This window comes from Abramis brama (genome assembly GCF_963993115.1).
Source record: "Abramis brama genome assembly, chromosome: 19".
Taxonomy (NCBI): Eukaryota; Metazoa; Chordata; class Actinopteri; order Cypriniformes; family Leuciscidae; genus Abramis; species Abramis brama.
The window spans coordinates 34,691,701-34,702,308 of NC_139981.1; the positions used below are offsets into that span (position 1 = coordinate 34,691,701).

At 35.8% G+C, this 10,608-nt stretch overlaps 1 protein-coding gene across 2 annotated transcripts; it reads right to left on the minus strand.

Moving 5' to 3' along the window:
- Positions 1-32: 32 nt before the first annotated feature.
- irf1a (interferon regulatory factor 1a) lies at positions 33-10,034 on the minus strand. Of its 2 annotated transcripts, XM_084093315.1 has the most exons (9): positions 9,907-10,034; positions 9,646-9,813; positions 8,688-8,787; positions 6,860-7,039; positions 3,516-3,599; positions 3,321-3,434; positions 3,190-3,242; positions 1,291-1,384; positions 33-1,156 (listed from the first exon to the last, which is right to left on the minus strand). In XM_084093315.1, exons 2-9 carry the CDS (start codon positions 9,730-9,732, stop codon positions 1,080-1,082), a joined length of 789 nt encoding a protein of 262 aa, XP_083949441.1. In that variant the 5' UTR covers positions 9,733-9,813; positions 9,907-10,034; the 3' UTR covers positions 33-1,079. The 2 variants fall into 2 exon arrangements, with proteins under 2 accessions (XP_083949441.1, XP_083949440.1); XM_084093314.1 differs by lacking the exon at positions 9,907-10,034 and having other exon boundaries at positions 9,646-9,881.
- Positions 10,035-10,608: the final 574 nt, after the last annotated feature.

A 10,608-nucleotide genomic window follows, 5' to 3' on the forward strand; every position in this document is an offset into this window, starting at 1 on the left:
GTGACATTGCAAACCATTTTTTCTTTCATTTTACTAGAAAATAATCAAATTATACTGTAACATGAATCATGAATCATAATAGAAAAAGAGAAAAGCCTTATTTTACAGTCAAACCAATGGAAGCTTGTTTCCACCGTGGGAATACAATTAAAAATCCTTTTTTTTTTCTTGCTATTCTGAGTTTCATAACTTCTAATTCTAACCTTTTTTCTCACAATTATGAGTTTGTCACAAACTAAAAAAACAGAGGAAAGAGTCAGAATTGTCTCAATCCTGAGGAATAAAAAGTCAGCATTTTGAGATTAAAGGTCAGTTTTTGTCCCCTTTGTCAATTGTATCCCTTAAAACTCATCTTTAATCACCAAAATTACATATTTAAATGTTTTTTCCTTGAAAATAATGTCTTCATGCCTTAAAATATCTTGAATGTAACTCGACACCCTTGCCTCATTTAGTATGCACAGTTCTATGAATATGCGAATGAGCCCCGCCTCCACTCACTCACTCAGCTCAGAGATCCACTGGTTGACGATCACACGTTGATCTGATTGGTTACAAGGTAGTTTGTGACGTCAGAAACACCAGCGATTTCAAAGCGTGTTTTTGAGACTGTCTTTGGTTCACTGCAGTTTTAAGGAGAAAATACTCAGCAATGGAGTCGACTTATGAATTTACACATGGTTTGTCTTAAAGCAGATTAAAAACACCACATTTAAAGTTCATAATGGAAACAAGCTTTCATACAGTTTCGCTTAACCAGCTAATCAAGGTCTTCAGGATTGGCTGCCAGACGCTGCAGGGCAGGATCGAGCGTTCCTGCGGTTCTTAACTTTTCATCACATTTTTGTCCTTCGTGCTCATTTGGGAATGAGGGCGACACGCAAATTAATCCACAAAATGAACTTTATTTAAAGACTTGGAAAATAAAATGGCTAATATCTTCTCTGGGAACCTCGTGTCACTATGATCAGTGACCCAACTGTAAACTCAGTATCATTCAGGAAGCATCTCGTGTCCATTAATGAATGTGCGTTTCCTTCAGTTGATAAAGCAAGTGGTAAATATGAAGCTGGTGTTGATCAGTCGTACTGGCCGGACGAGGTGTTGTGAATGTTGCAGTCTGTCTGGAAGGAGTAGCCGGAAAACTCCGCCTCACCTGAAAGCAGAGGCGTTCACAGATTTCAGTGGCACATCTCCTACATTAGCTAATGAGAATGAGCAAATGGTTTGATTGGTGTGATCATTGAGTTCTCCAGTACACAAGTTTAGGATGTGCAGAAGTTTTCTTACACAGGCATCCCATCCACATGGAGTTGGGTCTCCAGCCTCTGTCGCTCTCGTACGGCGGACTCCAGTGATCCAAGTTCTTCAGGTGATCCACAATCTGCAGGAGAAAAGCACATGGTCTTGAGCTTTTCTGACTCGAACACTGAGCTAATGAGGTCTACGATCAACCAGACCCAAGAAGAAATACAAAACCTGTGCATGTTGACAGAAAACGAGCTGACAAAAAGATTATATCTAATATTTGGTGATGATACAGCATTATGAGAGATTTATTGGCTATGTAAAAAGCTGGTTGTTTTTGACCTGGAACACCAAATTAAGTAAAAGATTTTCAGCACAACACTAAAGAACAGTTTAAACCAGTTTGTGAAGACTATTAAAGTCTTGTGTGTTTGTTGAAGTGTTTTGGGTGGTTGATCGATGCAGATGCAGGAAAACCTTGACCGGGGAGGGATTCCAGAAAGCAGGTTAAGCAACTTAACCAGGGTACGTTTACTCAGAGTAAACCGATAAACTCAACTTTTGGTATGCAAGTAGCCGTTGCAACTAAACGTTAGAAAACATAGCCAGAAGGTTTGAAAATCTTGGTGGTGTTCGGAAAATCTTGCAGTCTCTCGGGCAGACAGATCCACTGTGGTTTGGTCGTTAGGATATTTGAGTGTAATATCTGTTATTGATATATGTTCATGTTTATCAGACAGAAGCAAAGCTTCACCCTTTAAAGCTTCAGCAAGAGATCCTTAATCTTTGACGTCTTAAGGTCTCTTTGTTCAACCATCAGCTGATGTTAAATCCATACTGTTATATTATGATTATTTTAAATTTGACTCCTGAGTTACCAATGAATGCTATGGACGCTTGTTTCTGCCACAGAATAAAAAATAAAAAAGGTAATTGCGATTTTTTTATCTCACAATTCTGATTTTATCTCAGAATTGCGTATTATAAAGTCAAAATTGAGATATTAACTCGCAATCGCGAGAAATAAACAAGAAATTCTGACTTTTTTTTTCAGAATTGCATGTTTATATCTCGCAGTTCTGACTTAACACGAAATTGAAAATAAAAAAAGTCAGAATTGCGAGATATAAACTCGCAATTGTGAGATAAAAAGTCGCAATTATCTTTTAAAATTGTTTTATTCTGTGCCGGAAACAATTAAGCTTCCATAGAATACAGGCATTGAAAAGTTGTCATAAACTTCAATAGTGATGAACCGAAACTACAACGAATACAGGACCTCGTTTATAAAATGTTCTGTAGAAACCGTCCTAGAAATGATCTTGACATTGACAGCTGAATGGCTTTAGATTTTCCCCTTGTAATTAATATCATTAACATATAAAAGAGCACCAAATCAACATCCAAATCCTTTAGAAAACCTGCAGTTCTCCTACTTTCCACTTCAAATACAGTTTTTATAAATATGGACATTTTATAAATGAGGCCCATTATTTTTGCTTTTTATTATTATTATTATTTTTTAGCAAAATTAAAAACAGAGTTTCATATGGAAGCTTGTTTCCGGCACAGTATAAAAAATAAAAAAGGCAATTGCGACTTAATATCTCTCAATTTCTGAGATGAAAATTCACAAAATCTTTTAAAATGTTTTATTCTGTGGCGGAAACAAGCTTCCCCAGTTTCATGACTTTACAAAAGAGGAAAAAGTATTTGAGAGATTGATTACATTGGTCAGAAGAGAGACAGATGACAAATTTAATGCCAGGCTAATATAACACAAAGTATATTAAATGTACATAAGATTGTTTTGTTTTTTGTTTTTTAATGAAAGTGCAAATGTTTTTACTGTTGAAACATCTCATCACTGCCTGTGAAAATGGCCCATGAAGACATTAAAAGATACTTTTGTTTGTTTGTGTTTATTATAGTCCATCTTACCTTCAGCACTGCTTCTGTCTGCTCGTGCTCCTCTGTTCTGTTCATCTGCAGTCCTGTGGAGGTAATCAGTCATTTTAACCCTTTACTGTCCTGTCCTCGACTGTGGACAAGAGTTTAGATCAGTACTGTACCCTGTGAGCAGTAGATGGCCGGTCTCTCCTCCTCAAAACCCTTGGGAAGATCCTCTTTTCTCAGCGCCTCTGCTGTGGAACAGCCTCGATCGTCTGAGAACTTCCAGAAGGCCTCTGAAGACACGGGAAAGATGTGTTCAGATTACTGTGGACGGAGGTTGGCGTTTGAGTTTGCCAGCTGTCATTGGTAAGTACCTGTAAATCTCTCCAGCGGTAAGCTCCTTTGTGTCGGTGGTGGAGGCGACGCTGCTTTACGATCGGTTTCCAAACACCGTAATGCTGGAGAGAAACACGTTACATCACGAGTCTTACTTATGCATTAGTAAAACTGATCCAAATCACATTTAGGAACATTTCATGCAAATCAATATTGGTAGTAAATGCATTGTTGGCTATATTTGACAAATTGCTTTTGAAAGTCACTTTGTAGAAAAGCTTGTTTCCAACATGTAATAAAAATTATTTTCGACTTTTTTTTTTCGAAATTGTGAGTTTTTTTCTGGCAATTGCAAGTTCATATCTCGCAATTCTGACTTTTTAGATCTCGCAATTCTGACCTTTTTATCGCAATTGAATTCAGACTTTATCGAATTTACAAGTTTATATCAATTCGCAATTCTGACTATTTCCTTGCAATTGCAACTTTATATCTCGCAATTCTGACTTTTTCCTCGCAATTGCAAGTTTATCTCACAATTTTGACTTTAACAATTGCAAGTTTATATCTCGCAATTCCGAATTTTTCCTTGCAATTGCAAGTTCATATCTCGCAATTCTGACTTTCTCAGAATTTCAAGTTTATATTTCGCAATTCTAACTATTTCCTCACAATTGCGAGTTTATATCTCGCAATTCTGACTTTTTCCTCGCAATTGCAAGTTTATATCACAATTCTGACTTTCTCACAATTGCAAGTTTATATCTCGCAATTCTAACTATTTCCTCACAATTGCAAGTTTATATCTCGCAATTCTGACTTTTTCCTCGCAATTGCAAGTTTATTTCACAATTCTGACTTTCTCACAATTGCAAGTTTATATCTCGCAATTCTCACTTTTTCCTCGCAATTGCAAATTTATCTTGCAATTCTGACTTTAACAATTGCAAGTTTATATCTCACAATTCTAACTTTCTCAGAATTTCAAGTTTATATCTCGCAATTCTAACTATTTCCTCGCAATTGCAAGTTTATATCTCGCAATTCTGACTTTTTCCTCGCAATTGCAAGTTTATATCTCACAATTCTAACTTTCTCAGAATTTCAAGTTTATATCTCGCAATTCTAACTATTTCCTTGCAATTGCAAGTTTATATCTCGCAATTCTATCTATTTCCTTGCAATTGCAAGTTTATATCTCGCAATTCTGACTTTTTCCTCGCAATTGCAAGTTTATATCGCAATTCTGACTTTCTCACAATTGCAAGTTTATATCTCGCAATTCTCACTTTTTCCTCGCAATTGCAAATTTATCTCACAATTCTGACTTTAACAATTGCAAGTTTATATCTCGCAATTCTGAATTTTTCCTCGCAATTGCAAGTTCATATCTCGCAATTCTGACTTTCTCAGAATTGCAAGTTTATATCTCGCAATTCTCACTTTTTCCTCGCAATTGCAAATTTATCTCACAATTCTGACTTTAACAATTGCAAGTTTATATCTCGCAATTCTGAATTTTTCCTTGCAATTGCAAGTTTATATCTCGCAATTCTGACTTTCCTAGAATTTCAAGTTTATATCTCGCAATTCTAACTTTTTCCTCACAATTGCAAGTTTATATCTCGCAATTCTGACTTTTTCCTCGCAATTGCAAGTTTATATCGCAATTCTGACTTTAACAATTGTAAGTTTATATCTCGCAATTCTGACTTTTTATCGCAATTGAATTCAGACTTTATCGCATTTGCAAGTTTATATCTCGCAATTCTGACCTTTTTATCGCAATTGAATTCAGACTTTATCGCATTTGCAAGTTTCTAACTTTCTCAGATTCGAACTTTCTAGCAATTCTAACTTTCTCAGAATTGCAAGTTTATATCGCAATTCTGACTTTCTCACAATTGCAAGTTTATATCTCGCAATTCTCACTTTTTCCTCGCAATTGCAAATTTATCTCGCAATTCTGACTTTAACAATTGCAAGTTTATATCTCGCAATTCTGACTTTTTATCGCAATTGAATTCAGACTTTATCGCATTTGCAAGTTTATATCTCGCAATTCTGACCTTTTTATCGCAATTGAATTCAGACCTTATTGCATTTGCAAGTTTCTAACTTTCTCAGATTCTAACTTTCTAGCAATTCTAACTTTCTCAGAATTTCAAGTTTATATTGCAATTCTGACTTTCTCACAATTAATTTATATCTCGCAATTCTCACTTTTTCCTAGCAATTGCAAATTTATCTCGCAATTCTCACTTTTTCCTAGCAATTGCAAATTTATCTCGCAATTCTGACTTTTTCCTCGCAATTGCAAGTTTATATCGCAATTCTGACTTTAACAATTGTAAGTTTATATCTCGCAATTCTGACTTTTTATCGCAATTGAATTCAGACTTTATCGCATTTGCAAGTTTATATCTCGCAATTCTGACCTTTTTATCGCAATTGAATTCAGACTTTATCGCATTTGCAAGTTTCTAACTTTCTCAGATTCTAACTTTCTAGCAATTCTAACTTTCTCAGAATTGCAAGTTTATATCGCAATTCTGACTTTCTCACAATTGCAAGTTTATATCTCGCAATTTTCACTTTTTCCTCGCAATTGCAAATTTATCTCGCAATTCTGACTTTAACAATTGCAAGTTTATATCTCGCAATTCTGACTTTTTATCGCAATTGAATTCAGACTTTATCGCATTTGCAAGTTTATATCTCGCAATTCTGACCTTTTTATCGCAATTGAATTCAGACCTTATTGCATTTGCAAGTTTCTAACTTTCTCAGATTCTAACTTTCTAGCAATTCTAACTTTCTCAGAATTTCAAGTTTATATTGCAATTCTGACTTTCTCACAATTAATTTATATCTCGCAATTCTCACTTTTTCCTAGCAATTGCAAATTTATCTCGCAATTCTCACTTTTTCCTAGCAATTGCAAATTTATCTCGCAATTCTGACTTTAACAGTTGCAAGTTCATATCTCGCAATTCTGACTTTTTATATCTCGCAATTCTGACTTTTTTATCGCATTTGCAAGTTTTTATCTCACAATTCTGACTTTTTCCTGACAATTGCAAGCTTATATCTCGCAATTGCTCAGAATTGCTTGTTAAAAAAGTCAGAATTGCGACTTTCTGACTTTTTCCTCGCAATTGCAAGTTTATCTCGCAGTTCTGACTTTCTTACAACTGCAAGTTTATAACTCGCAATTCTGACTTTTTCCTCCTTTTTATTCCGTGGCGGAAACAAGCTTCTATAATATTTGGATAAATCAATAAATGTAAATACGTATACAGATGCATTTTTTCTGTCACTATATGTTTGTTTAAACTAGAAATATTAAATAGTTGTCCAGAAAGTTTATATTAGCATATACCTTTGCGTCTCTTTATTGTTTTGCTGTGTGGAAGGAGAATATAAACTCTGAATGCATTGTGGCCTTTCTTGATGCTTTTGTCTTGAAGCTCTTTGACGTCCGTCAGGGAATTGAGAGCGCATCGGAAGTTTGCTTTCCATGTCTTGGGATCGGGTTTGTCTATGCCAGGTTTGTATCTCCCTAAAATCCATGAAAGGAGAGCTGTTTGCATGACTGGCATCAGGACCTACAGTACTAGTTTCTGAACAATTCACTTGTATTCCTGGCCAAGTTGATTATTGCTTGCATTATTTAATTTCTCTAAGAATATTTTGAGAAAAGAACCAATATTTGCAGAGTGTTTGGTGAAAATGCATGCAGTTTACATTGTTGCAGACGTTGGCATTAAATGAGCTGATCTTGAAGGTTCACCTGTTCTCATCTCAGTGTTAACAGTCTGAGAAGCTGATGAGAGTTACAGTGACCACAGAAAGTATTCAGACATGTATTGCAATTAAAAATGTAAACATATTGTTGCATTATATATATATATATGTTAAATACAGCACCTTTCTAGTCAAGCATTTCACTACATAAAGTGTGTTAGCTTATTAAAACATCAAGCAATAGATATATTGGTCAATAAAAAGAGGACAAAAAGTATTTGATAACATGTTGAACATGATGATAGTTATTATGATTCTCTTCACATCGAGATCAGTCGGTTAAAAGTGACTCGGAAAAGTGAAGTTAATTATGAGAAAAGCTCTGGTGCCACTTGGTTGGATATTTTGTATCTAATGAAAAGACACTTTTTAGTGCCACTTTAGTGTCCAACTGCTTTTTGGGGCCGCTGTGTCTGGAATCAGATATTGTGGATGAGTTTCTAGAAGACTCGAAACTTTAAGTGAGAAATGACCCTACAGCAAATCTGCAGTCACTCGGTTAAAACCTGGACAATTTTAACACAGCTGGTGTCATTTGTTTACTGATGTTCAATGAATATGCTAATATGCATGTAAATAGCAGATTGTTAACAGAAAGCATTATTATTATTCAAAATGTGTAACTATTATTCAGAATTTTTTTTTTTTTTTTTTGCCAATTTGCAAGTACACTCTTAAAAATAAAGTTTCCAAAAAAGGGTTTTTGTAGCAACGCAATAGAATAATATTTTTGATTCCCCAAAGAACCTTTCAGTGGTCAGATCTTTAAAGAACCATGTTTTTCTCAGTGTGCAGAACATTTAAAAAAATCTAAAGAACTTTTGGTTAGACTTTATTTTGATGGTCCACTTTAGACATTATACTAATTAACCATACTTAAGTGGACCATCGAAAAAAAAACTGTGTCCACTGTACACTTCTAAAAATAAAGGTTCTTTCTTGGCATTGATGGTTCCATGAAGAACCTTTAACATCCATGTAATCTTTCCATTCCACAAAAGGTTCTTTAGATTAATAAACTTTCTTCATACAAATAAAGTTCTCAAGTTATTTTAGGAACTGATCACTGAAATGATTTTTGGGGAACCAAAAATGGTTCTTCTATTGCACTGCAAATGAAAACCATCTTCTGGAACCTTAAAAGTGTAAAGAAAGGTTCTATTGATATTAAAGGATCTCAATGGAACCACCAAATATCCAATAAAAGAGTGTATGTCACAACTGAACTAAAATGTAAACAACAAAAAAAGGATATTTGAAGAAGAAAATCTTGTTGATGAAAGATTAGGCTGAGTTTTTCACAGATATCAACATGATATGAAACATTTGTTTTAATGAAGCTACAGAGTCAGACTGTTGATTATTTTAACATGTGCTGTAATCGGAGACGTCCGTCACTTTACCCGTGTGCATCGCCCAGTTTCGGAACAGAGTCGCGTCCTTCTCGATGTTCCAGCCGTGCCGGGCCGCATGTTTCCAGGGAATCTGGAAAACTCTGGCCGACTGCAGTGTAAAGAGAGCACATAAATATCCACACTCTTAGAAAAACAAAGAGATTATAGAGCCCTATAGAACTTTATCGAGCCTTTTCTTCAGATCTGTATAGTAGGGTATGTGATTTGGTTCAAATCTTTCCATTTAATGTACGGTAAAAAACATCAGCTGTGGTTGCCAGAAATTTACCGTAAAAAATACGGTAGCAACATTTTAGGTTTTACAGAGTTAACTTAAATTTGCAGTAAACTGTATTTAATTATCTGATATAATGTTAATTTACCAACCTATTGAAGTATTAATATCTGTTTTGTACCAACACACAACAATTGTAATACACTAACAGCCACAATCACCAATCACAGCGGTGATGAGAGTCACATTATGAATCAAAGCTCATCAAACTGCTTTTCCACAAGAGAGTTAATGCTGATACACAGAAGCTGCACAGTGTCATTCACACACACACACACACACACTAAACACACACACACACACACACTAAACACCATCACGGTAACACACATTGACATTTAAAAAATGCAATAAACATTCATTTGACAACATTAAATATAATGTAAAACCCTAATGTACATAACTGATTAGAAAAAACTTATTTCAACAGAAAATACATCAAATGTGAAGTGTCACGCAGGGAATTTTGGGAATGTCAATTTACATTCTTTTCACTGTACATTAATCACTGACTCGTTCTTTTTCACTTCCACTTCCCGGTATTTTACTGTAAAATTACTTTAAATGTACGTTTTGATCTATCACAGTTATTCACCGTATATTATATAAATCACGATAATTTTTTACAGTGATATGAATCAAACCCTGTCAGTGTCAAGCATCAGATCTGACCTCGTCCAGCCACACGACTCCAGGATATCTGCCCGAGTCGATCTGTTCCTCCAGCCACGGCCGCAAGCGCAGGCGTCCCTGATGCATCTTCAGTTCTGGTGTCAGCGTGCTTCACTCCTGAGTCCCCCAGATGTCCACTCAGTGCAGTCATGAGCAGCACACAGCTCACTGAAACACATCACTGACAGTCACACTAGCAACAGGAAACATCACACCTGACTCGCTCTGCTGGAGTCAAGTGAAATCTCAGCGTCCTCATACCTGCACAAACTGGTTTGGAGGGTTTCCTTCCAACCGCAGGATGATTTCTGTGGTATTGAGGGGCCAAACACAGTCACGCCTCGTCGATCCGACGCCTCTGATGTCAGTTACTCCACTGAAACCTGCTATACACCAGTGTTAGTCACAGTTATTACTGCAGGGACAAACAACTTCACAAAAGCACTGCAGAAGAACTAACCTAGCATCTTTGTGCAGCTCAATACTCTGAGATTTCTTATATAATGGCATAATTTGCATAAGAGTTGCACGTTAGATGTTTATCAGTCAGTCTCATTAATGTTGGTGAGTCATTCTTTCCTTTGCTCTCATTTCCTGTGAACTTCATCTCAGGTATTTTCCAAGGAAACAATCATTGGTCTCGCTCTTGTCATGTGCAAAGATTTTTGTTCATCCAAACTTCCAGAAAACAAACAAACAGCTTTTCTTCAACCAATCAGAAGGCTGTAGTTTTGTAGCAGATTAAAGGTAAAAACATTGTGAATCTGGACCAGCTCTGATTAGCCGTTTGATAATACAGGTCAATGATGAGATTAGCTCACATATTCTCTCACCGGCCACTTTATTAGGTACACCTGTTCAACTGCTGGTTAATGCAACTGTCTAATCAGCCAATCACAGGGCATCAACTCAATACATTTAGGTATGTAGACATAATCAACTGAGCATCAGAATGAGGAAGAA

What these genes read in the sequence shown, in the direction of transcription:
- irf1a (XM_084093315.1), bottom strand. Translation starts at nt 9,732, where the DNA reads ATGCATCAGGGACGCCTGCGCTTGCGGCCGTGGCTGGAGGAACAGATC. An exon ending in GGCCATCTACTGCTCACAGG is followed by an intron (nt 3,243 to 3,320) that starts GTACAGTACTGA and finishes TTACCTCCACAG; the next exon opens with GACTGCAGATGAACAGAACA. An exon ending in CATGTGGATGGGATGCCTGT is followed by an intron (nt 1,157 to 1,290) that starts GTAAGAAAACTT and finishes CTCTGCTTTCAG; the next exon opens with GTGAGGCGGAGTTTTCCGGC.